This window comes from Periophthalmus magnuspinnatus, chromosome 2 (assembly GCF_009829125.3).
Source record: "Periophthalmus magnuspinnatus isolate fPerMag1 chromosome 2, fPerMag1.2.pri, whole genome shotgun sequence".
Classification (NCBI taxonomy): Eukaryota; Metazoa; Chordata; class Actinopteri; order Gobiiformes; family Gobiidae; genus Periophthalmus; species Periophthalmus magnuspinnatus.
The window spans coordinates 1,413,147-1,440,769 of NC_047127.1; the positions used below are offsets into that span (position 1 = coordinate 1,413,147).

The window sequence follows — 27,623 nt, forward strand, 5'->3', positions numbered from 1 at the left end:
AAATGATGTCAGCTGCTACATTTCCCGCCTCCTGTGAGCTTCTGGTTTTTCATTGGTTGAAATAAAAATGTCGTCTTTGTGATTGGTTGGATTTTCACGTGGGCTTCTTTTACCCGGAAGTAAGCTTTCAAAACAGTTAGGCTAAACAGTGCTAAGCTAGCATGAGCGGGAGTGGAAATAAGCGGCGTTTCCTTCAAAATAGTCTTTAAAAACGTGATTAAAACCGATTGAACTCCAAATTAACACTGTTTATCATCTCATACAAGTCTTAAGTAAAGTTTTAATTGGTAAAGTTTAACGTAGAGCCCGGTTTTATGTGTACAAAGTTGGGCTTAGTGTCATTTTAACGGTTCTAATTTGAAATAGAAAAGGAAATCACTTTGCACATGGACTGACTTTATGAGCATCTCTCTGCATTGCAATGAAGACAAGAATTTTATATTTTTGTGTTGTTTTTTGTGAGAAAAAGGCTAAAATGCATGAATCTGCAGTCAGTTACAGGTTTACTGGGAGAAGATGGTGTAGATTTTAGTTTTTGTTGAGCTGATCTGGATCCTCCTCTCCTCCTGGACTGCATCAGGTAAAAAAAAACATCTGACATTTTAGTTATTTGGCTTTTAATGTAACTTAAAATCAGACTTTTCAGCAAATGAGAAAAGGAGTAAATTGTGATGACTGTTAATAACCACATTGTTTGCTGTATAATTAATGTTGTGCTTTCTTTCTGTACTAGATTAAGAAGATATAATCCATACACACAGATTTCAGCCTCTACTTTAAACTTTTAGACTCTCTCTTTCACTCAGCTCTTTGTTTCATAACAGGAGATGAGTTTAAACCATCACTCCATGAAAAAGCGGTTGGCCATCTCAGTGTCAGAAGAACAACACTGAATAAATGTGTTTATAAAATGTATTTATGGGACTACGACTTCAGACTGACTCAATAATATCTCACTTGTTTGTTGAACTTTGACACAGGAACTTTTAATCCAAGATCTCATGATTGTCTCCGTCTAAAAACTGGCCACATTAGAACTGAAATGGGGAACAACTCAGCTTTTGGTTATTTACTTCCCAAAAATCAAACCCATTTGAAGGACATGAAAAACTGGATAATATCGAGATAAACATTTATAATCAACCTGTTTGTTTTAAATGGACCTGTGCAGGGATGTGTTTTGTTGTAGAAATAAATATAAATAAATAAAAACAAAAGCAGCTGCAGTGTAGTTAGTTGGATTTGAATGTAAAAATAAAATCATATATTTCAGTAAATGGAAAAAGCAGGAGAAGTGTTATAACTTTGAATAGCCACAATCTTCACTGTATACTTCATATTGTCTCCTTTTATTGTTTTTCAGACAGAATAAACCACAATGGCGCTGTGGCCGTCTGTGGCCGTGCTCCTGCTCTGCGCCGCGTCTGGAGGATGTCTGGAAAAGGCCAACGCGTCAAATCTAATCGAATTCACCGCGGCAGATTTCTATCATAAACTTTATTCTGGGAAGATGATGTTTATGTATTTTGAGCGTGAAGGTAATAACTTAACAGTGACGTAAATGCGGAATCGCTGTTCTGTTACAGGTTTATGTTTGATTTACAGCTCCTCCATTTATCTCCGTCTTCCTGGTGGAGCTGGAGAAGTCGGCTGAGATACTTCAAGATTACGGCGTGCTGGTTGGGAAGGTCTGTATCGGTTATACCATTAAAAATTCTAATGATATATCACATTAGAACAACATTTATACTGTAGTAAACCACTGTAAGGAACTGAGGGCCAGGCATAGAACTCACAACAAAATTCTAAACTTTCAGATGTCTGTGTAAATCCTCAGTCGTCCAGGTCTGATCCATCGTACAAACCAAAGTTAAATCGGTCAAAACTGGACAAAACGCAGAAGACATTTCACTGCCCATTTAACAAGCGTCTTGGATGGGCAGCGAAACGTTTTGTCCAGTTGACAGATTTAACTTTGGCTTATACTTTAACTTTATTAAGCCAAAAAACATGTCAGAATGAACAAACACTTGGGCTTATAAAAGAGGCTGAAATAACATAATGTCAACTGAAGGAACAAGATCCACTCCCACATTAACACAGGACAGAACTGACCAAACAGTGGACACACAGAACATTTAAACTGACCGATCACACGAGCTGTAAGAGGCAGAGACGTGAAACACTGGACAGTAAATATATAATGGACTGGTTGGAATTAGGTTTAATAATCAAACAAATTATTTTCAGAATTAAAATGATGAAAATGTAGCAAATTTACAAATGATATAACAACGCAGACCATTGTAACTGAACCCAACTTAAACCTCCCCTTTAATGGACTCGCCGTGGTTCAGGTCAGAGGGCGGAGCCTGGAGGTGTTTCAGTGACACTTCTTCCTCACAAACTCCAAAGACGAGGGTTTTTTTAAGGAAAACAAGCATTTCCTCAATTCTGTGAACAAGATATCGCAATAGAAATGAACATGGTGAAATATTCAGTTTTGTTACTTAAGTAAAAGTACAAATACTGGAGCCAAAAATAGTCAAGTAGATTTTTTTCATGTGATATTTTTATTTTTACTTAAGTAGAAGTATTAAATTACTTGTTTAAAAATGCACTTAAAGAGTAAAAAGTAAAAGTATTTGGCGTAGATTTTAAGTAAAAATAAATAACAGATGGCTAAAATGTGTTCTTAAGTGCAGTACTTTACTTCTTTTACTTCCACCACTCTACTTTTGTTGTATATTTTAGGTCAACTGCAATAAAGAGGTGGTTTCCAAGTATTGCTCAGACGACAAAGTACTACACACAGCCTTTCTGTTCAGGTACTTTGACATAATCATAGACTGTTTATGTAAATGAACGCATCACTCACTCACTTTTTTACACAGTTTATGAGTTTAATCCTGTAAAATTGTACTTCATTAAGTGTTTTTAAGCTTTAAAACTGCTGCTGTTCTCTTAGGAGCGGTACAGAGTTTCTGAGCTTTGACCTGGACACTGTTTTTGATGTGAACGCCATCGTCTCAGAGGTTTTGTTGTAAGTATCTTAGACATATATTTATATTTAAACTTACAAAAATATATAACACAAACAAGCAGCGTACTCTGAAAACAAGTGGAATATTTGAAGATCGTTTGTGTTGAGATCTGTTTAAGAAGTAAAAAAAAAATAAGGCAATTGTAAAAGAGAAAACAACAAGAAAAAGAAGAATAAATCTGAGTCTTGTCCTGTCTGTGGCCGAGCTCTCGTCTGGAAAACACCAACACGTCAAATCTAATCAAATTCTCTTTCAAATCTGTAGTTCCTGAAATAAACAGAGAAGCAGAACAGTTTTTCTTTGGGTTGTTCCAGTGCGATTCTGCGTGACGAGGTGAGGTACGTCCACACTGACGCTGACCTGTCTGCGATGGAGAAGAGCGTGAAGGGGAAGAAAGACATCGTGTTGTGTTACGTCAGCAGTCTGGGGACGCGAGGTAGAAATGGAGAGAAGGGACTTTGACACACGTGTTTTATACCACACAAAACAACTTTATTAACAGTTTTTATTTAACTGTTGTACTTTCCATCTCGGGTGTGTGTTTTTCTCAGAGCACAGGTCCATTATGGAGACGGCGTTTGTTTACGGCTCAAAATACCAGTTTATCCTCATAACGGGAGGCCCTGTCCTCAAACACCTGGGGTAATACTTTTATATAAATTAATATTACACATACTGTACATATATTATTGTACTACAGTTAAAACTTTAAACTCACCCTCTCATTCAGAGCTTTTTTTCTCTTTATTTTTACTACTTTGTAGATTTTATTTACAAACAGAAGATATTAAATATATAAAGTATAAAGTATATTCTGTAGAAAAGAAAAAAGTTAAATAGGAGCAGTAGAAGTTGTAGTAGTGGGAGTAGGAGGAATAGTAGTAGTTATTATAGTAGTAGTAGTAGGAGTTTTAATAAGAGGAGGAGTAGAAGTAGTAGGAGGAATAGTTGTAGTGGTAATAGTAGTAGTAGTAGTAGGAATAAGAGTAGGAATAGGAGGAGTAGTTGTAGTAGGAGTAAGAGGAGTAGTTGGAGTAGTAGTAGTAGTAGTAGTCATAGACATAGTCGAAGTAGCAGTGGGAGTAGGAGTACTAATAATAGGAGGAGTACTAGTAGGAGTCATAGCAGTTGTAGGAGAAGGAGGAGTAGTAGTACTAGTAGTAGTTGTAGTAGGAGTAGGAGGAGTAAGATTAGTAGTAGTAGTAGTAATAATAGGAGTAGTACTAGTAGTAGCAGTAGTGGTAGTAGTTATTTCCTTTTTATTTCTTTTTTTTCTTTTCTACATATTTCCTTGCCTCTTCCTTCATATTTCTGATCTGTTTGTAAATAAAATACAGTAAAAATACATTTTAAAAACACTAAATGAGTTTGTGTCCAGACTCTTGTCCTGTTTCTTTCAGTCTCGTCACTTCTTCTCCGTCGGCTCGAGTCTGGGTCCTTCACTGCACAGACCACAGATCTGACCGATGCCCTTTGACCCCGATGAGGAAACCTGTGTCCACTCTCGGTCTTCACTCGTTCCTGCAGCTCATGGACGCTCCTTTACTGGTGAACGACGCCAAACGCAGACGCCGTTTTCCTCTAAAAGACGCCACATTACACAGATTTAGTTTTTGTTTCTGTTTCAGACTGAGCTTCACGAGGACCCCTCACAAATCCCCCCGTCCCAGTTTCCCCACCAGCTCGTCCCGCAGCTGTTTCTGTTCTCACTTCCTGAAACTGAAGCGTTGGATAAGGAAAACGCAAACACGCTGGCTGGGAAACTCCGAGGACTCGCCCAAGTGCTGCTCGTTCACAGGTAACAGCGAACGTCTGTTTTTACTGTTCACATTTAAAAACACATCGAAAAGTCTGACGTTAAAATCTGTAAGTGGATTTTGTGAAGGAAAAACGCGGGAAAAAATACAAAACTACACAGCAAAAATGTTATATATGAGTCAGTGTTTATTTATAGAGACTTTCACAACACTCAAGGCGACAGTGGCTCAGTTGGTAGAGCTTTTGCCCACTGATCTGAAGGTTAGCAGTTCGAATCCCGCTCTCGACCCTTAACCCACCTCGCCCCCAGTGTTTGTGCAAAAATATCAAACTATTTATATCGTATTCTTTAATTTAATCGATTATCATGGGCTGCTGTGATGATATATTTTTTTTGCATATTTTACCAAATTATTCTGTCACAGCTCTATTGTTTGCCGTGTTAAGAGGAAAGTAACTCATTTATGCAGAACATTTGACATTTGCTTCACTCTTTTGTTGATTAAAACTGGTGTATTTCATATTATTTTTGCACAGACGATGGTTTAACAAAGTCTTTTAGTGTCACAGTTGTTTTAGTCGATATGTTTTGCTCCTTCAGAGTCGTTAAACTGCACATTTCTCTGTGTAAATGTAAATGTGGAGCTCGTATAAACTGTCGGTGAATAATCGACCAATGAAACAGCAAAACGCACTTTATGTTCATCCGTCTTCAGTAAAAAGAAGATAAATGAAAATTGGGCTGATCATTAAGGGTCAAGAAAACTTATATTTTTCGCTGAATCGTATTGAATTGATTTGAAACGTATCATATCCTGAATCGAAAAAGTACCGTATCGAGATCTGTATCGTATCATGGCCTGTGTATCGAGGTGCGTATCGTATCGGCAAAACTTAATGACACTCAGTCTTTCTGTGTGCACTGGTGTGTGAATGTGTGAGTGGGTCCAGGATGTAAAGAGCTCTGAGCGTTTTGAAGGTAAAAACGGAAAAGAGTTTATCAAATATCAAAGTTCTTTCCAATAAAACCGACACAAAATACAAACACGCAAAACTTAAAACAGGGAAATGAAACACGGGATTTTCTGGACTGTGAGTTGCTCCAGAGTACGAGTAAAAAAATGCAAAATAATGAAGAAAAAACGCGGTCGTCAGTGTGACCGTAATGAAGATGTGAAATTATATACACAGATGCCACTTATATCTGAGTATAAGCACCCTCGGACAAACTATGAAAAGAAAAACAAGTGTGTCTGGAAAATACAGTAGGAGTAGGAGGAATAGTTGTAGTGGTAATAGTAGTAATAGTAGTAGTAGGAGTAGGAGTAGTAGTAGTAGGAGGAATAAGAGTAGGAATAGGAGGAGTAGTTGTAGTAGTAGGAGTAAGAGGAGTAGTTGGAGTAGTAATAGTGGTAGTAGTAGACGTAGTCGAAGTAGCAGTGGGAGTAGGAGTACTAATAATAGGAGGAGTAGTACTAGTAGGAGTCGTAGCAGTTGTAGGAGAAGGAGGAGTAGGAGGAGTAGTAGTAGTTGTTGTAGTAGCAGTAGAAGTAGGAGGAGTAAGATTAGTAGTAGTTGTAGTAGTAATAATAGGAGTAGGAGTAGTACTAGTAGTAGCGGTAGTATTAATAGGAGTAGTAATAGTAGTAGTAGTAGTAGTAGTTATTTCTTTTTTTTCTTTTCTACATATTTCCATGTCTCTTCCTTCATATTTCTGATCTGTTTGTAAATAAAATATTGTAAAAATACATTTAAAAAAACACTAAAGTCAAAATTTTGGTGATAAAGTGCAACATAAAACATAAAACACATTGAATAAATACAAATACAAGTAAGGGCACGAAGTTGAAAAAAGATATGCTTAAAAATCAAATAAAATACTTAAAGGTAGAAAATATAAACAACAGCGGCATCAGAACAACAGTGGGGAGGGAAGTGGCTGGAATAGTCCATGTCCAACTGTTACCAGAAGGTTGAATATGTCACTGAAAGAATGTTTGCAGTGAAAAGATGGATTGTGAAACCTCATGTCACAGAAGAAACAGGTGGCAACGAGGACGTCTGAACATAAACATGTGCAGCGTCGGACTGAGAAAGTTCACCTCAGCGTTTGAGACGTAGTATTCAACACGAGGTTTAAAAGTGGAGAAATAAAAACAAAAATCATGCGTTCAGGGGCCATTAAAGAGATTTAGAAACAATACAACTTTAAAATCAACTCTAAAATAAACAGAAGCCAGTGGAGCGATAAGACTGGGGTGATTCATGTTTATTTTTATGTATTTTTAGGGGAAGTGCTGCTGTTCAGACTCCTCAGCTCTACAATGCTGCTTACAGGCTCCCAGGAAAGGTACTGTGCGATAATGGAACGATAATGGAACGATAATGGAACGATAATGGAACGATAATGGAACGATAATCCACGTTAACTTGTCCAGGTTCTGTTATTTATTCATGTTTTGTGGTTTTTATGTGTTTCGTGTGTCCAGGCCTTAGAATATTTGACCTTACGCAGCATCGAGGACGTACTGGACCTGTTCACAGATGAAAACACAGAGAAAGTGTCTGAAAAAGAGGAGGAAGCAGAAGAAATGGAGGATTTTGAGGACGACGATGATATTTTTGGTATTTAACCCACAGACTGTTCAAATAAATGGAGATAGCTAACCTGCTAGCCGCTACGTTCCACTTCCGCTCCATCGACTCTAATTCACTTTACGTTGGAAAACTGTGTCCTCTCTCAGACTCATTTTGGTCTTAAATGTTCATATTTAATGTTCGTTCTCTGCTAAATCAGCCGTGTGGGCAAGAAGGGGTGTTACCTTCAACAACTTCGCTCTAGATTGGCTCTTTGGTTGCTTTGATATTTACAGTCAGAACTCGGTACCAAACTGGCCCTGCCTCGATTAGCTTCTTTTTTTCTTTTTTTTTGTATTTATTTTTAGTTTTTTTTAGTTTTTTTTCAGTAAGCTTCATTTTTTTTTTGTACTTGTTATTTATTTTTATTTTTTTCAATGAGCTTAATTTTTTTAAATTAATTAATTAATTTTTATTATTTAATTTTTTTCAATGAGCTTTATTATTTGTATTTTTTTTTTTTTTTTTTCAATGAGCTTCATTTTTTTGTATTTATTTGTTTATTTTTATTTTTTTGGTGAGCTTCATTTTTTTGTATTTATTTATTTTTATTTTTTCAATGAGATTCATGTTTTTGGTATTTATTTATTTTTTATTAGATTAATTTTTTGGTTTTATTTATTTTTAATTTTTGTTTTGATGAGCTTCATTTTTTTGGTATTTATTTATTTATTTATTCATTTATTTATATTTTTCCCGATGAGCTTCATTTGGAGCTGAACACTGTGGGTGACATCACACCTTCTTTATACAGTCCGTGTATTTAACGTACATTAACTTTCAAAATCAAGTGCATATTTCCATAGAAGAAAGTCATTTATATCATGTATAATATTTTGCGTTCATATTTTTCTTTCAGACCAGTTTGACGATGAAGTCGCTGCTTCTGTTTATCTAAAACGAGGGATGGATCTGGACATGGAGGTTTTCACTGAGCTCAACAGGCAGAATTTTCACAGTGTAGTGGCACAAAGCAGCCTGACAGTGGCGCTGTTTTACCTCAAATGTGAGCTACAGACCCACCTCCCAGATGAACACGTTATTATCCATTTGTTTGTTTTGCTTATAAATGAAATGGTGTGTTTTGGTGTTTTTGCCACTAGGGGACGCTGCTTCTATGGCTTTTCTCGAGGCTTTTGTTGAAGTAGCTGAAAGTTTATTGGGTAAGAGACATTTAAAGACAGAGGGGGGAGAGGTCAAGCACTTTCACGGCAATAATATTACTCAAAATACAAAGGAGTGGATTTTACTCGAGTACCGTAAATTTCGGACTACAGAGCGCACCTTGATATAAGCCGCACCAGCTAAATTTGAAGAGAAAATCAATTTTGTACATATATAAGCCGCACCTGAATAAAAGCCGCAGGTTTTCATATTGTAACATGAGATATTTACACAGAAAGACGGTGCACCGACACGCTTTTTTTTAAACTGTGCCTGAAAATTGGCACCAACACGACAACAACACGGGATGAACACATCTGCAGGTTTAGAAAATAAAGCTGCACCAACACGGAAAATCTGCTTTTATTTCCTCTGAAAACTTTTGTCGTCTTTTTACATTGACCAAGTTGGATTCATTGATGTCGAGCTTACGTGCAGTGGCTCTATTTCAGGGGTCGGCAACTCGCGGCTCCGGAGCCGCATGCGCCTCTTTCCGCCTCATACTGCGGCTCTGCGTGGCTTGGGAACTAACACAGACACAGCTCAGTCCTGCGTAAAGAGCCCTGATTTTGAGACGTTGTGCGCACAGGGGTCAGGAGCAACTTTGGCCCGTCCCTAATGACACACTAATAAGCTCGTCCATAGATGTATCATGAAAATCCTGCTGGAAATCGCCACAGAAATCTATTTGATGTAGTAGCAAGTTTATTATCTGCTCTTGTCTCCGCGGTGACGTATCACGTATAACACATCAGACACGACGCATTAAAGTAGAGCCACAAGCGAGTGAAAATGAGCCAAAACAAAAGTCTTTGGAGATCTTTTTAACAAAGGGGAAAAGGACAACTGAGGAGCCAGAAGAAGAGACTACGACCTCCAAGAAAAAGAAAGATAAATTTAACAGACAATGCCTACTTAAAATCTGGGTTTGTCGCTACAGGTGACTCACGCACAGAGTCCGCTCTGCGTAACATACGGGAAAAGCAAATAAGGCAATGAAACCTTCAAAACTGCTTTGGCACATGGAGAATAAGCACCTGGGATTAAACGATACGCTACGAGTTTTTTTGTTGTTGTTTTTTTAAAGAAACTGCGGAGCAGAGTAGACATTATCACATAATCAGCGCGATGCATGATGCAGCGGTTTGGTGAGTTGTATTTTTTTAATGCACTTAAGTTGTTTTTGCCATATTTATCTGCCACGTGTAGAAGGCTTGTCCGTGAAAGTAAAACCTACATTATTCCGTTACATTATTGTTATTATACAGTGTTATCTTCATTTTAGATGTCAAAAAGTATTTGCGGCTCCCAGTGTTTTATTTTATGTGGAAAGTGGGTCCAAATGGCTCTTTGCGTGTTAAAGGCCGACCCCTGCTCTGTTTCCTTTCTGTTTCTTTATCTTAAAAACTGCATCATATCCATTTCATGATGCGCAAAATGATCGTTCAAAATCAAAACTAGTGAATTCTTCAGAGCAGAATCTTTCCCCACGTCTGTCTCACTTTTACGTTTACAGCTAGAGAGCGCCCCCCAGGGGTCGTTATCCAGTAAAATTCCATATATAAGCCGCACTGCTGTAAAAGCCGCAGGGTTCAAAGCGTGGAAAAAAAGTAGCGGCTTATAATCCGAAATTTACGGTAACTTTGAATTAAGAGTAAAGTCTGGACATAACTTCTGATTTATAATTTGGAGTTTAAGTAATGTAAGAAAAAACATTAAATGATGCACAAAATCTGTTATCTGCTACACAAAAATAAGATGTTCAAATGTTTTAAAATGTCGACACGGATCTAAACTTTTAGGTATCTTTACATTTTACAGTGTGTACTTTTTACTTTTACTTGAGTACATTTAGTATCTGTACTTTCTACTCCACTACATTTTTGAACAGGGCTGAAAAGTAAAAGTATTTTTATTATAGCATTAGACCTGCCGAAAAGACTGCGGGTTTATATTTAACTAAACAAAAATATACAAATAAAAACAGATAGAAAAAAATATATATTTAATTGTTTCCGTTGAACAAAATTAATCTCAAATTTTTATGTTTTTACTCTTTAAAGTTTCTATATCACACAAAACTGACTCTTGTAGCTTTAATCCATGTTCTAATGTTGTTTCCTCCTCAAAAACAGACCTGGAGTTGTGTTTTTGTTCTGTTACATCTCTAAAGCTCAAAATGCGACGTTCCACCTTGTGATGTCATCAAGTGGTAGTTTTCAAATTAAAAACAGCTCCTTTTACCTTTAGTTCAGTAGAAAGTGACAATTCCAGGAGCTCAAATGATCCAAATGATTCTAGAAACGAAGGTGTGTGGAGTTTAAAAACACAGCGGAGCACTTCCTGTATCACCACTTGATGACATCACAAGGTGGAACAGAGTGTTTTTCAGTTTGAGAAAGAAATCTGCAGGTTTGTTTGTGTTAAACATGTGAGAATGAAACAAAAAAAACACAACTCCAGGTCTATTTGTGACATTAGATTAGACATTAGAACAGAAAAGTACTTTAACACTTTTACTTAAGTAGATTTTTCATGTGATACTTTTACTTTTACTTGAGTATTTTTTTGGCTCTGATATCTGTACTTAAGTACCAACTCAAAGCCTCAAAGAATCACCGACTTCTGATGAGCTAATACAAAACCCGCCGCTAAACGCTACGCTAACGATGGCTCATTTTCAGACGGCGATGTTGACGATGTCCAGATGTGTGCGGTCAACTGCGGGGAGTGGACCGACCTGTGCGCGGCGGAGTCCGACCCGTCCGACCCTCCCTTTCCCTTTCGACCAATCACGGCCTTCCCCACTGTTTTGATGCTTCGACCCCGAGAGCCCGCGCGGCGCTACGGAGGGATGCTAACGAGCCAAGCGCTGTTCCGTTTCATCCTACTGTAAGTTCCCACAAGTTGTAACTCAATTAAAGATTTCAGTTTTACACAAATATTATGAAAACGTCTCCAAAACAACTCGATAGCGGATCCCCACGGACTTCATGAATTATTTAAACTTCAAATTGATATAAAACCAAATAATCCCCCGTATTATAAACACATTCTGTCTGTTGTCCATTCCAGCGATGTCGTCTCAACCAAAACACGACCCCTGACCTCTGCGTTTGTGACCGCTGGACCGCTCTGGGCCGTCCTGCGGGAGCTGTTACACATACGATTCAGTATTTTAAAATATGTTTTGGATTTGCGATGCACTGAAGAGCTTTTCTCAGATATGCGGCGGCTGTAGTTTCCCAGTTACTTTTCCTCCAGAGCACAGAGGGATTTTGGAAAGTCTTTATATTGGGCGGCCATGTTTTTTTTTTTCCTTTTCTCTTATATCTACGTTATTAAATCCAGATTTGGCACAGGATGTTTCTTTTTGAACAAATGTATGTGTATGTGTAGCTAACCTGCTAGCCGCCACGTTATGTGCGCGCGTCCGTCTCCATCGACTCGTCAATTTGGTCTTAAATGTTCGTATTAACCCTCTACATGATCCTGGGGTTTAATTTATTTTTTTTTTTTTGAGTTATTTGGAGTTTATTGCTATTTGTTTACTTTTATTATTTTGAGGTTTTTGGGTTTTTTTCTTATTTTGAGTTTATTTATTTATATATATTTTTTTTGTTATTTTGGGTTTTTTTTTATTTGGAGTTTATTGTTATTTTTTACTTTTGTTATTTGGAGTTTTTTTATTTTTTTATTTTGAGTTTATTATTATTTTTTTTTTCCTTAGTTTGAGTTTATTTATTTATTTATATATTTTTTTGTTATTTTGAGGTTTAGGTGTTTTGTTTTTTGTTTTTTCCTTATTTTGAGTTTATTTGTTATTTTGAGGTTTGTTTTTTTTCCCCTTATTTTGAGTTTATTTATTCTTTTTTTTATTATTTTGAGTTTTTTTGGGTTGTTTTTTTTTGTTCTTTTGAAATTATTATTATTATTTTTTTAAATCTGTCTCCTCTCTCTGTCTCTGCTGCTTCAGACTCATTCTGGTCTTAAATGTTCGTATTAACCCTCTACATGATCCTGGGGTTTTTATTTCACTATTGTGTCTGTAAATAAATATATGAACATTAATAACAGACAAATCAGGTCCTTCTTTCCCCGAGGAAACAGCGGTGTGGGCGAGAAGGGGGCGTTACCTTCAACAGCCTCGCTCCTGATTGGCTCTTCCGTTGCTATGATACTCGCGGCTCCTGTAATTTAATATTTTGACAACTTATGTTCGATAAAATAAACACAAAAATACTGTTCATTCAAATTCAAGCTTTAACAACACAATTTACATAAAACAGGAATCTAACAAAGTAAAAGTACTGTACTTAAGTAAACATTTGAGGTATCTGTACTTTACTGACCACATTTTACAGTGTGTACTTTTTTACTTGAGCACATTTGAGAGCAGTATCTGTACTTTCTACTCTACTACATTTTTGAACTGGACTGAAAAGTAAAAGTATTTGTATTATTGTGTGAGACCTGCTGAAAAGGCTGAGGGTTTATTTTTAACACATTCAGAATTTGAACAAAAAAAACAAAAAAAAACAGAAAAAAAACAATCAATTAAATTATTTCTGTCGAACAAAATTTAGCTCAAATCTTTATTAAGGCTGAGGGTTTATTTATTTTTGACACATTCAGAATTCTTTCTCCGAGGTCGCTCCCGCTAGCGTTAGCAACAGGTTTGATTGACAGCGTTGCTAAGCGCCCGCACCACTGGTTTAGGAAAGGGGCGTTTCCTTCAACAGCCTCACTCCAGATTGGTTGTTTGGTTGCTATGATACTCGTGGTCAGAATTCCAAATCTGTAACTCGCTGATGATGAGCGTCATTTGGAGCTGGACGCTGTGGGTGACGCTCCCTCGGTCCACGTCTTTACACAGTCTGCGGCGTGTTTAGTCTTGATAACCTTTCCCCGTCCGTCTCTAAACCATTCTGTAGATTAGATTTCCACTGCTCTATATGTATCGTGTTTTGTGTTTTCCTACAGGAGTCGCGTCGCTTCCCCTCTCCATTTAAACGATGCTGATATGAGTGTATTTATGAGCGGGGCCATCCATCCCGACCTGCCAGGACACACTGTTGATAAAGTCCTGGGATTATTCCGCACACGCTCACATCCAGGTGAGAATACACGCATACATATTATGTGTTTATCTTGCTTATTTATATTTACTTATTCAGTATTTTCCCAGGTCAGTCATTTGAGAACTTTTGCAGCAACGACCTGGCCAAGAATAAACTCACAAACACTCACACATCAGACATAATGTGAAACAGTGAAACAGAACCACAGACTGAATAAAGAAGTGACAGAGTGAGTGCGACGTCACCACAGCGTCAGCTCCAAATGAAGAGGCCAGAGCAGGTGTAACGGCTAATTTGGAGCAGAGTTACATATTTGGAATTCCGACTGCAAGTATAGCAACCGAAGAGCCAATCCAGAGCGAGGGTTTTGAAGGTAACGCCCCTTACCGCCCACATAGCTAACCTGCTAGCCACCACGTTCCAAACAGGAAGTGATCATCTCTCTGTCTCTGCTGCTTCAGACTCATTCTGGTCTTAAATGTTCGTGTTAACCCTCTACATGATCCTGGGGTTCATTTTTGAGTTTATTTTTTAAGTTTGTTTGATTTTTTTAAATTTTTTATTTTTATTTTGAGTTTTGTTTTTTTTTAGTTATTTTGAGTTGGGGATTTTTGGGTTTTTTTTTTTTAGTTTTTTTTTATTTTTACTTTTTTTTACTATATTTTTTATTTATTTTGAGTTTTTTTTTGTTATTTTTAGTTTAGTTTTTTTAATGTTTATTTTTCACTTTTTTGAAAACATTTTGTTCTTAAATGTTCGTATTAACCCTCTACATGATCCTGGGGTTTTTATTTCACTATTGTGTCTGTAAATCAAGATATGAACATTAATAACAGACAAATCAGGTCCTTCTTTCCCCGAGGTCGCTCCTGTTAGCGTTAGCAACAGGTTTGATTGACAGCGTTGCTAAGCGCCCGCTCCCTGCTAAACCAATGGTGTGGGCGGGACAGGAAGGGGCGTTACCTTCAACAGCCTCGCTCTGGATTGGCTGTTTTGTTGCTATGATGCTGCTCTGGCCTCGATGAGCTTCATTTCACTCACTTAGTCACTTCTTTACACCGTTTGTGCTTGAAACTGATATCTAAAAATGTTCAATATCAACACTGTTGTCTTCTATTGGTACATCTCTAATTTCTGAAGTATCTGAATGTACTGAAGTCGTGTTTTTGTAGATTATAAATGGTATATTCCATTATTATCATTATTATTATGGTTGTTTTGTGTCCAGGCGTGTCGCTGTTCACTGGAGCAGCTGAAGCTCTGCGGGGGGAGCTGCTGACGGGTTTGCTGACGGACGACCTGGCGCTAAAATGGTAACGGCTCGTCTGTCTCTCAAGGTCGTCCCTCAACTTCCCCTTTAGGATTAGGATGTCTGCGTATACTGCATATATTTGTTTTGTAATATGCTTTTTTTCTGCAACAACAACAACAACTACGATAAATGCACAGTTGAAACCAGAAGATTACAGATAAAAAAACTATATTATGCTTTTTTTAATTATAATTCTGTAAAGAAAGTCATGAAAAATTATCAAAAAATAATCCTTCTCTCATTATTCTGGCATTCAGCAAATAGAAATAATTTTGTTAATCCTATTTGACCTAAAACAGGAAAAGTTTAATCTGATTTTATGTCAGACAGTGAGAAAAAAAAAAGCGTACGTGCCTTTTCATATTGTGTTTAAACTTCTGATTTGACCTGTAGATATAATTTGGCGGCAGTTCTACGTGTTTTATAATAAGATAAGAACATTACAGTTACTACAACTATGACCATTTTTACTGGAAGCATTATCTGAAAACAAAAATAATATCTAACCTTCAAAATTTCCAGTAACGTGTTGAGATCAGATTTCCGAGTTTTCTTTTGGTGTCGGCGGAACAGTTTCAGATTCGATAATGTGATGATGTCATACGTCCACACGAGGGGGCGGGGCAAGAGACAGTTTTTCCTCTTGATTATATTGTACTTTACTATGAAATATCCAAAAGGCAAATGCACAAATGTTGAATCTGATCATTTCTATAAGTGACTAAAGCTCAGAATATGAAAAAAAACATCATTTTAAAGGTGCTATATTACACAAAATTGAGTCTTATGAGCGTTAAGTCATGTTAGAACGTCGTTAGCGCATCAAAAACAGACTCTGGGTAACTCTTTATTATTAGTCTGTCTCATCTCCAAAGCTCAAAACGCTCTGTCCCACCTTGTGATGTCATCAAGTGGTAGTTTTCAAGTGAACAGCTCCTTTTACCTTTAGTTCAGCTGAGATTTTAGTTCAATTCCAGGAGTGAAATGATCCAAATGATTCTAGAAATGAAGGTGTGTGGAGTTTAAAAACACAGCGGAGCACTTCCTACTTCCTGTATCACCACATGATGACATCACAAGGTGGAACAGAGCGTTTTCCAGCCTAAATCTGCAGGGTTAAACGTGTGAGAATGAAACAAAACACAGCTCCAGGTCTGTTTGCGATGAGAAAACAACATTAGAACAAATTAAGAGAATAACAATATTAATTTTAAAGTATTAAATATGATCATACTGTGGCACGTCGTGATGTCATTCGAAACCCCTCCAGTTTAATCGTTTTGTTCTTCAGGGCGTCCGATCACTCCGCGGACCTCCCTGTTGTTTTGGTGTTTCCTTGGTGGCGTCCGGACCGTCCCCCCTCCACGCTGACCGTCCCCTCCTCCGCAGAAGAGCTGACAGCGCTCATAAACGCCGCACTCCTTCAGCCCGTGGTAAATCCCATTATAAACACACATCCAGGCTCAGTCACAAGATAAAAGCTCCTCGAATGTCCCTCTTTGCTTACACTAGCTGCAAATTCACCCATAAAAACCCATTGATAAAACGTAGACGGGGTTTGTGTTTAAGTGCGTGGAGTTTCTTGGAAGCACAAAACGAGCTCCATATGTGAATCCCATGTGTTTAAAGTTAATTTTGTATATGCGTTCGCCGTCAGACTGCGGCATTATGGGAACGTTTACATTTCCACGTAAACAAAATGGCCGACCTCACGTTGAAACTATATTCGATAAACTCATGGTATGTAGATTTACGTCAGCGCACAGTGTCAGATCGTGTTTGGGTGATTGTTGAGGTCGTCACATATACAGGAAACTCCACAGATTTAGCTTTAGTTCTTCTCTCAAACTGAAAACACTCCGTTCCACCTTGTGATGTCATCGTGTGGTGATACAGGAAGTGTTTTTAAACTCCACACACCTTCATTTCTAGAATCATTTGGATCATTTCAGTCTTGGAATTGCTTATTTCTACTGAGCTACAGGTAAAAGGAGCTGTTAACTTGAAAAAAAAACAACTACCACTTGATGACATCACAAGGTGGAACATCGCATTTTGAGTTTAGACTAATAATAAAGTGTGACTCAAACATGTGTGAATGAAACAAAACACAACTCCAGGTCTGTTTTTGACGCGCTAACACTATTATAACATGGATTAAAGGGACAACAGTCAGTTTTGTGTCATATCGGAGCTTTAAATTGTTCTTGCGTTACAATCGAATTATGTTTTAGCCGCTTTTTAGCTCATTTATTTCATCACTGTATGTTTTAAAAGCTTTATATTGTAGAGAAACGAAACAGTTTGCCATAATAACACTGTATAATATTTGAATAAGTTGCTATTTAAAGGTTAGAACGCGTGTTAGCCATAGACTGTTTATATAAATGGACATAGCTAACCTGCTAGCCGCTACGTTCCGACTCCAATTCACTTTCCATTGAAAAACTGTCCCCTCTCTCTATAACTGCTGCTGTCAGACTCGTCATTTTGGTCTTAAATGTTCGTATTAACCTGCTCTACATGATCCTGGGGTTTTTATTTCACTCAACTTTAAATTAGCGGCTAAAACTGCTAGCCTCGATGAGCTTCTTTACACAGTCTATGCGTTCACTTTAATTTTCCTTCTAAATAAACTGCATCGTGGACAGATCCGTTGCTTTCGAGCCTGGACGTCCTGCCTCTTTCAGCTCGTTCTTTGCTGAGCGCTCATAAACCCGGGCGAGCTGTTGTGGCGTCAGCACGTGCCGCTCGTCCGTGAACGCCACGTAAACCGCAGGATCACAGTGAACTTTCAGCTTACACATCACATTTATAACTCAATTTAAACTTTACTAAATGCTCCGTAACCTTTCGCACCCTCAGCCCGAGCTCACCGTGGCCTCCCTGCCCGCCCTCCTGTCCCGGGGTCGGACTCTGCTGCTTCTGTTCGTGGGGGAAGAGGAGGATGAAATCGGGCGGAGGCAGAACGAGGCGCTGGTTGGAGAGCTGGAGAGAGTCGTGGAGATGGGAGGAGCAGAGATGGAAAAATACTCGGCCTGTTATATCCATTTGTGCGTAACCGTAACCGTTTTGTACAAATTGAGGTTTTATTGTAACACAAGACATTTCTGAAAACGTAATAATCATTTCGAAGGACGATCGTATTATTTCCTGGCAAATCTAAGAGCGAATTTTTACAGGAACAGCAGTCATGTCCTCTCAGTACAGCTTTTATTTGATATGAGACGATAAATATGAGATTTAATATGAAAATGGTAGTTCTATATGGCGGGAGGAAGGAAAAGGATCATTTTTACCTATTTATTTAGTATTTTTCCATGAATATCCAATAGATAAATGTACAAAAGTTGAACCTGATAAGTGACTAGACCCAAAAAGTCACATTTAAACCAAAAAAATCTATGTTAACATTATTATTTCTATTTTAGCTGCTCCCAATGTCCTTGTTGATGTCATTTGAAACTCAGTAACAGGTCATGACGATGTTTAGGTGTGGAAATAGATTTAATTTATTTCATATTAGAGAGATAGAGAGATCGATATATCGGTCGGTATTTGCCATTTTAAGCATATGAGCTATCGGCGTTAAATCTCCAGTACAAGCCGATATTTTGATTTGTTTGGCCTGCTGCCTAAAAATACCCATAAAACTTTATTTGAACACTTTAAAGAGCACATATTACGCTGTTTTCTGATCTCTTTTCTAATGTTCTTTCTTCTCTCAACCTGAAAACCCTCCGTTCCACCTTGTGATGTCATCATGTGGTGATACAGGAAGTGCTCCGCTGTGTTTTTAAACTCCACACACCTTCATTTCTAGAATCATTTGGATCATTTCAGTCCTGGAATTGAACTAAAATCTCGACTGAACTAAAGGTAAAAGGAGCTGTTCACTTGAAAACTACCACTTGATGACATCACAAGGTGGAACAGAGCGTTTTGAGCTTTGGAGATGTAACAGACTAATAATAAAGTGTTAGTTAAATGTGTGAATGAAACAAAACGCAACTCCAGGTCTGTTTTTGAGGAAGAAACAGCATCAGAACATGGATTAAAGCTGCACATAAATCCTTTAATATAAGAGAGAGCTGCACAAACACGACTCTGCTGCTCTGTTATAGATTTGTGGTGTTTTTTTAGTAAATTTAAAAAGCCTAATTTGGAGAAAATAATAAAAATCGACCCTATATATCGGTTGCTCTGGATTATAAACAAACAGTCTCAGCATCAGCCATAAAAAACCCATATTGGTCTTTTTCTTTGAGTATAACTTTTTAATTTTCTTTAAATTTAAGGGTTAGGATTATATTTTGTTCCATTTTTGTGTTACACTTTATACTGGCAGATAGAATTTAGACTCATTTAGAATAAACTGCTTTGAAACGACGTGTTCTGCCGTGCCATAAATAGTTTACAATGTTTATATAATATTTAACATGATTCATCCATTTATCTGTACTTCCCTTCACCTCCTTTGTCCTCCTGTGCTCCAGGGGGCGCACTCCCGCGGGGATCGACGTCCTTGGATCGTACCTTGGCTCCGTGCCTCCTCTGCCCTCTCTGATACTCACCCACAATCCATCAGCGGCGGAAATCTACCAGTATCCTCCACGGCTGCCCATCAGCGCCCCCTCTGTGCTGCAGTGGGTACAGAGGGTGGAGGAGGGCGAGGAGACGGCGGCAGGTGAGACGCAGAGTTTAAGAAGACGACAGGGCGACGTGAAACGAGGTGCAGAAAACTGGGAAAATATACAAGACTAGAAACGGACTCGGTTTATGTTTGTTTGTTGGTGTTTATTTTGAACATGCATTAAAAAAAATAATAATAATAAAGCAATAAAAATAACATTAAAAATATATATATAATAAAATAAATAATAATAATAATAATAATTAAATAATAAATTAATTAATTAAATAATTTTCTCTCAGACTAACATAATCATTTCAAATAATCCAGCATTATTTTTAAAAAGGACATGTTTGATTAGGACTGAGAGGAACTATAAAACTTTGACTTGATTAAGGGGTAAATGCTCTGACCGTTGAATAACACAGCATTTCTTTTTCATAATGATGAATGTTGAACTAAAATATGAGCGGTATCCGGCTAGTTCCAATCAGAGGGGCAGTCGTGGATAATGCTAATGCTAGTTTTAATAAACAGCATTAGCATTGACACTCAGAGATGCCCCTTTGTAAACACAGACGTCTCCTCCTGTGATGTTTTTCTTGGATCGGGGCCGTCGTGGCTAATGCTAATGGTCATTTCAGAACATCAAATATTTAAATAACAGCACTGACTGAAATAATCTACACCTAAAAATAACTGGGTCATCCTGTTTTAATAGAAGTTAGCATTAGCATTAGCATAGACGCACAAACCTGTCCTTTCTAAAAGCAGAAGTGTCTCCGGTGAAGTTTTCTCTGCATTTATAAAGTGTTTAACATGTCGTCAGTGATGTCCGCCTCAGCTCTCTGTGCGCTGTCTGACCCTAACCCTCTGACCTCTGACCCCTGACCTCTAAGCCATCTGCATCTCCCCGTCCACGGCCTCGTCTTTAAATATTTATTCACTTTAGCGTGCGGCTCGGCAGAAACCTCACAGACATTACATTACGCCGGAAACTGTCCCTCTAATTGGAACTCTCCGGACACCGTGATGCGCAGAGACGATTACGATCCCCGTGTGTCTGGACGTTTTATCTTTGAGCTAAAATTGTACGACGGACCCACAGAAATCCAACGCAAACCCACGTATTAGCTCTTAGCCTATGACATGACATCACTTTATAAAATCAAACCATATAAATATTTCACATAATAATGACATTCTGTTTGTAGCTGGCGAGCGCCTCTATGACCTCATCGCGTTGCTTTATCCACGACGGCCCATTATCTCCCATTACGACGCATAATCGCAGGCGCCCTATAGACCGAGGATTACGTGATCTAATGAACTCCCTCGCACCTTCCCCCTGTTTTCCATCCTCCTTCCTCTCGTTCAGCCTTAATAGCAGCTTCGCCGTTGTGGTTTGCTCCGTTCAAACTGCTGGTCTAATGCTTTTCTCAGCCCGTTCGCCTTCTGTTTACTCTAATTACGCTCTTAAAATGGCGTCTAATTTTAGCACCTGCTGTTAAAGTGCTCTTAACGTCTAGATACGCATGCACAGAGCCAAGACAATAAAAGATCTCTCGTGTTTTCGCGTTTTATCTTTACGTTACAATACGCAGGCGAGCAGAACGTTAGCTCCAGGTGGATTTATGGCCCCGCGATGGAAACAGGAGCCATTTTGAGTTTCCTCGTGCTGCGGCGAGGCGAAGGAGCAGACGTACAGGTGACGCTGAAACGATAAACGACACGAGCGCGGACGCGACGTTAAACACACAGACGTAATCGAAAAGTGCAGTCGTACTAAATCACGCTGGACAAACTTCCTACTCACAAAAGAGGTAGTTCGTTTGGAAAATGCAGTAAAACTTTGTAAATCGTCTTGATGTTTATGGACGAGAGTTTAACACAGGGAGGGCATCTGACACACACGGGGAGGGCATCTGACACACGGGGAGGGCATCTGACACACACGGGGGGAGGGCATCTGACACACAGGGAGGGCATCTGACACACACACGGGGAGGGCATCTGACACACACGGGGGGAGGGCATCTGACACACAGGGAGGGCATCTGACACACACAGGGGGGGCATCTGACACACACAGGGGGAGGGCATCTGACACACACACAGGGGGAGGGCATCTGACACACACGGGGGGAGGGCATCTGACACACAGGGAGGGCATCTGACACACGGGGAGGGCATCTGACACACGGGGAGGGCATCTGACACACACGGGGAGGGCATCTGACACACACAGGGAGGGCATCTGACACACACAGGGGGAGGGCATCTGACACACACACGGGGAGGGCATCTGACACACACGGGGAGGGCATCTGACACACACAGGGAGGGCATCTGACACACACAGGGAGGGCATCTGACACACACACGGGGAGGGCATCTGACACACACACGGGGAGGGCATCTGACACACACACGGGGAGGGCATCTGACACACACACGGGGAGGGCATCTGACACACACACGGGGAGGGCATCTGACACACACAGGGAGGGCATCTGACACACGGGGAGGGCATCTGACACACGGGGAGGGCATCTGACACACGGGGAGGGCATCTGACACACGGGGAGGGCATCTGACACACACAGGGGGAGGGCATCTGACACACACAGGGGGAGGGCATCTGACACACGGGGAGGGCATCTGACACACACAGGGAGGGCATCTGACACACGGGGAGGGCATCTGACACACGGGGAGGGCATCTGACACACACAGGGAGGGCATCTGACACACACAGGGAGGGCATCTGACACACACGGGGAGGGCATCTGACACACACAGGGAGGGCATCTGACACACACGGGGAGGGCATCTGACACACACACGGGGAGGGCATCTGGACATATTTTTAATGTATTTCACTTGATTCTAATAAAAAACAACAGAATTTAACACTTTTTTGTGTTTGAAAGGCTCAGGGTGAGTCACATGGGCCGTTACAGCGCTAACCGTTAGCGAGTTAGCAAACAGGAAGCTTTAAAAAAAACAACAATAGAAGATTTAAGAAGGTTTTTATGAGAACTCCAGCAAGAAAAACAAGGAAATAGTTCGAGCTCGTGTTTGAAATGACGACTGGGCAGAAGGGACCTCATGTGGACCTCGTGTGGACCTCGTGTGGACCTTGTGTGGACCTTGTGTGGACCTCGTGTGGACCTCGTGTGGACCTCGTGTGGACCTCATGTGGACCTCTCAGTGTGTCAGCTTGATTTTATTTTGTCTTATTCAAAACAACATAAACAGTCGGATGTCGCCATCTCTGTTTCAAAACCACATGAAAACTGGAAACACTCAAGACGACACCAAGAAACAATTTGACAAAACAAAGTCTAAAGACGAATGTTTACAGTTGTCCCTTGTGTCGTGCGTCCTGATTGGCTGTTGGACTGTAGACCATTGTGTCGTGCGTCCTGATTGGCTGTTGGACTGTAGACCATTGTGTCGTGCGTCCTGATTGGCTGTTGGACTGTAGACCATTGTCCATCAGTCTCCTCCGTGCCGTGTCTCCTGTCCAGTACAGAATGTGTTCAGACAAATTTACATAAACGTTGGATCTCAGTGTGACTCTGAAGTGCTGTACGTTTGCAATTTGTTTTCTCCCCGACAAAACCCACAATGTCGATGAAACGTTCTGCACCGACAAAGACGCCTACGAAGGTTTGAACTTTGAGAGAGTTTAAACGAGAGAGAAATGTGAGAAAATGTTAACGCCTGTGTGAGAAAAGTGTATAAAGTGTGTGGTGAGGGGTTTTACAGACAAAAAACATAGAGAATACCGTATTTTCTGAACTAAAAATCACACTTTTTTTGCAACTTATACCCAGATACTCGACTTATATGTGGAATATAAGTCGCTCTGAGGATATAATTTCACATCTTCGTTACGGTCACACGGTTTTTCTTCATTATTATGCATTTTTTGACTCCGGAGCGAATTACACTCCCGAAAATACAGTAATTGTAAAAAAATAAAGCTGACTCCTTCGCAAATTTTGGCTTTTTGTAGGTTATTTTTAGCACGTAACCCCCGCGATAAACGAGACGCCGCTGTACCTGGAAATGAGGACCAGCCTGAGATAATGGATTCTTTAACAACTTCAAACTGTTTACAGCTAACGGCGCTCGCCCTTTAACCGCGCTCTTCAGTCGGGCTAGCATACACACTGGATAAGACTTGTCCTCATGTCCCTCAGGCTCGAAATAGTCATGAGTTCAGCTGCTAAATAACATTCCGTACATTTTAGCGAACATAAACGATTCCTCTAGGTGAAACTGCGTGCTAATGTGATGCTAACGCCGTGTCGTTGTCTCTTTTAGGCGCCTTGGGAGATGATAACTGGCCTCCCGTCGCACCGTTTTATGATTTCCTGGGGGTAATGGATCACAATGACCCCTCTTCAGCGCGGCAACAACGGCCCAAACGGGAAAGGTCTGAGGGCGAGACCAGAGAAGGAGGAGGAGAAGACGGAGGGGTGAGCGGTGCAGACGATGTGACGGTAGAAGAAGAAGAAGAAGAAGCCAGTTTATCCAGTACAGGTCCAAACCAACACACTGAACTTTGACCTCTGGGTGGTAAAAATAAACGGTCACATTGGTTTTATTTTTATACAACGTTTTCCCACCGCACCACCATCTTTTACCGATCATGTTTATGTCGAGAACGCTCTACCAACTGAGCCACCGTCGCCCAAAACCAATTTACCATCTACTGTTTACAACGTTATAGGATTATTTTACGCTGTTTTTAATATTTTGTGTATTTTTCAAGTGTTTTTTTACACTGGATTTCCTTCATTTTGTGTTTTCGATGGACCAGAGACACTATTTTTTCATATATTTACATTTGTTGACGCTTAAACGCACATTCAAGCTGTTTTTTAATATCCGTTACACTGTGGCTGTCTGACCACTAGAGGCGCTGTAACTGGACTGTGGTGCGATATAACGTGATCTCGAGTGAGTTTTATGAGTCAGATTTTCCGCACAGCTGCTAAAGTAGAGAAGTTCTACAGACGTGATGTGGCGCGGAGACAGGAGACGATTTCAAAATGAGGTAAATGGAAATTATATAAGTTCTGTAGATTGAGGAACAGAGGCGTCGGCGGCCATTTTACTTCACTGTGATCCTCAAACTGACATAAAGCGTCATTTTCATTTCAAAATGTGTTTTACTCTTGGACCAATGTTCTATTTTTGTATGTTTATTTGTTGTTTTGTTCATATTAAAATGATAAAGTTTTTAAAAAAGACAATAAAAACTATATATTTTTTGAGTGATCACAAAAGCACGCAGGGTCAAAGGTCATTTATGACACAAAATGGAGTCTCATGAGCGTTAATCCATGTTCTAAAGTTGTTAGCGCATCAAAAACAGACCTGGAGTTGTGTTTTGTTTCATTCACACATGTTTGAGTCACACTTTATTATTAGTCTGTCACATCTACAAAGATCAAAATGCGACGTTCCACCTTGTGATGTCATCAAGTGGGAGTTTTCAAGTGAACAGCTCCTTTTACCTTCAGTTCAGTCGAGATAAGTGGCAACTTCAGGAGCTGAAATGATCCAAATGATTCTATAAATGAAGGTGTGTGGAGTTTAAAAACACAGTGGAGCACTTCCTGTATCACCACATGGTGACATCACAAGGTGGAACAGAGTGTTTTCCAAGTTATTATTGCTCATCGTTGAATAATAAGGTTCATTTGGGGACAGAACATAAGTCTCATAAAAATGCACCAACAAAAAGTTTTATAAGTTTTATTCACTTTTATGAGTTTGTGATGCTTTAGATACAAATATTAACATCACATTAAGTCTCATAAAAACATCACAGACACAAAGTTTTATAAGTTTTATTCACTTTTATGAGTTTGTGATGTTACATAATTAGTTTAACATCACCATAAGTCTCATAAAACATCCCTAAGACAAAGTTTTAAAAAGTTTTATTCACTTTTATGACTTTATGATATTACATTAGATACTGTTTAGCTTTACCGTAAATCTCATAAAAATATAACCAACAAAAAGTCCTAAAAGTTGTGAAAGGTTTTAATCACTTTTATGTATTTGTGATATTACACAGGATTAGATCAGTGGCTTTCACAGAACTTTTTGCATTTAAATGAAAGCAAAACAGAATGTATATTGTTTGGTTCAAAATGTTTTCGATGTAGTTCCTGATCTTGTTTTTTCTCTCCAACATGTCGTCAGAAACCTGGGGGTTAAACTTGATGAGTATTTGCAGTTTGATAAACATATTGACCGTGTAGTTAAAGACAGTTTTTTTTCAGCTTCGTCTCTTGGCAAAAGTCAAACCATTTCTTTGTCGTCATGGAAAAGGCCATCCCTGCTTTTATTAGTCCAGGATTGACTCTTGTAATGCTCTTTATGTTGGAGTAAATCAATACACTCCAACGCAAAACGCCGCAGCTCGACTTCTGACAAACACTCACAAACACAGTCACATGACCTCCACTGGCTCCCTGCACGATTCAAGATTGATTTAAACTCTTGATGTTTGTTTTTAAAGCTCTTCATGGTCTTGCACCTTCAGATCTTTGCGAGCTGTTAACGGCTCATACAGAGCTCTGCGGTCGGCCAGTCCACACCTGCTGGAGGTCCCCAGAACCAAAAGGAAACAGTGGGAAACCGTTCTTTTTCTGTGGCTGGTCCCAGACTTTGGAACTCTTTGGAACTCTTTGGGACTCTCTAGAACTCTTTATCAAACTCTTTGGAACTCTTTGGCACTCTTTGGAACTCTTTATCAAACTCTTTGGAACTGTTTGGCACTCTTTGGAACTCTATCAAACTCTTTACCGAACTCTTTGGAACTCTTTAGAACTCTTTGGGACTCTTTGGAACTCTTTGGAACTCTTTGGGACTCTAGAGTTAGGCTCAGTCACTCCTTTGTCTCTGTTCAAAGCTAAAGTCTCATTTGTTCACATTCACCTTCAGCTGATCACTGTTTTTATTGTTGTTTTGTTTATAGAATTGTTGTTGTTGTTTTTACTTTTTAATGCACTTGAAAAGCACTTTGGTTCAGTTTTTGCTGTTGTAAAGTTCTATACAAATAAAGTTTGATTGAGTTTAACATCACCATAAGTACGTAAAGTTCATAAAAGTCTCATAAAAACATCCCTAACTAGTCATTTTATAAGTTTTATTCACTTTTATGAGTTTGTGATATTTCATTATTGTTACCATAAGTCTCATAAAAATATAACCAACAAAAAGTCTTAAAAGTTTTGAAACGTTTTAATCACTTTTATGTATTTATGATATTACACAAGATGAGTTTTGCATCACTATAAGTCTCATAAAAGCATCAAGTTTTTAGTCGTTTTATTCACTTTTATGAGTTTGTGATATTTCATTATTGTTTAGTTTTACCATAAGTCTCATAAAAATGTAACCAAGAAAAAAGTTTAAAAAGTTTTAATCAATTTTGTGTATTTTGATATTACACAGGGTTAGTTTAGCATCACTATAAGTCTCATAAAAACATCCCTAACTCAAAGTTTTTACTCGTTTTATTCACTTTTATGAGTTTGTGATATTACTTTAGATACGGTTTAACTTTACCGTAAGTCTCATAAAAACGTCTCCAACAAAAACATCTTCTTTCAAACACAGATTCCATCGTCCGAGCTTCACTGAATCATAACTTCATGTGTTTACAGACTCTTTTATTGGAGAACCTTCTGGAAAAGCTCAGATCGGATCCTGAGGGTGTCATCTGCTTCTCTTCATGGCCCGTCTTTTCAAATTAATCAAACTTTCTTTCAAATCGTTTACATCACATCTTCAGTCACGGGATTTGAGTTTTATAAAACGTGTGACGCTGTAGCCACATCTGCGTAAAATCAGGTAAAGCGTGAAAATTACTGCAGTATTTTCAACTATTGGAGTATTTACAGGAGGCAGTATTTTTCCCATTATTCCAAATCGTGTCCGGTAATAATCCCAGAGCATTA

General features: G+C 39.0%; 1 protein-coding gene across 1 annotated transcript; it reads left to right on the forward strand.

The window, feature by feature from the left end:
- Nucleotides 1–157: 157 nt before the first annotated feature.
- On the forward strand, nt 158–24,767 carry txndc16 (thioredoxin domain containing 16). Its single transcript, XM_033981566.2, has 20 exons — nt 158–580; nt 1,364–1,538; nt 1,606–1,688; nt 2,755–2,828; nt 2,969–3,043; nt 3,359–3,480; nt 3,596–3,686; nt 4,445–4,592; nt 4,673–4,842; nt 7,092–7,152; nt 7,292–7,427; nt 8,299–8,445; nt 8,543–8,602; nt 11,288–11,495; nt 13,587–13,720; nt 14,913–14,997; nt 16,288–16,429; nt 17,862–18,049; nt 19,493–19,683; nt 23,965–24,767. Exons 2-20 carry the CDS (start codon nt 1,379–1,381, stop codon nt 24,207–24,209), a joined length of 2,520 nt encoding a protein of 839 aa, XP_033837457.1. The 5' UTR covers nt 158–580; nt 1,364–1,378; the 3' UTR covers nt 24,210–24,767.
- Nucleotides 24,768–27,623: the final 2,856 nt, after the last annotated feature.

Excerpts from the sequence above, each read along its gene's own strand:
- txndc16 (XM_033981566.2), top strand. The coding sequence starts at position 1,379 with ATGGCGCTGTGGCCGTCTGTGGCCGTGCTCCTGCTCTGCGCCGCGTCT. Across the intron at positions 16,430-17,861 it reads CCGCACTCCTTCAGCCCGTG|CCCGAGCTCACCGTGGCCTC; the intron begins GTAAATCCCATT and ends TCGCACCCTCAG. Across the intron at positions 19,684-23,964 it reads GGGCGAGGAGACGGCGGCAG|GCGCCTTGGGAGATGATAAC; the intron begins GTGAGACGCAGA and ends TGTCTCTTTTAG.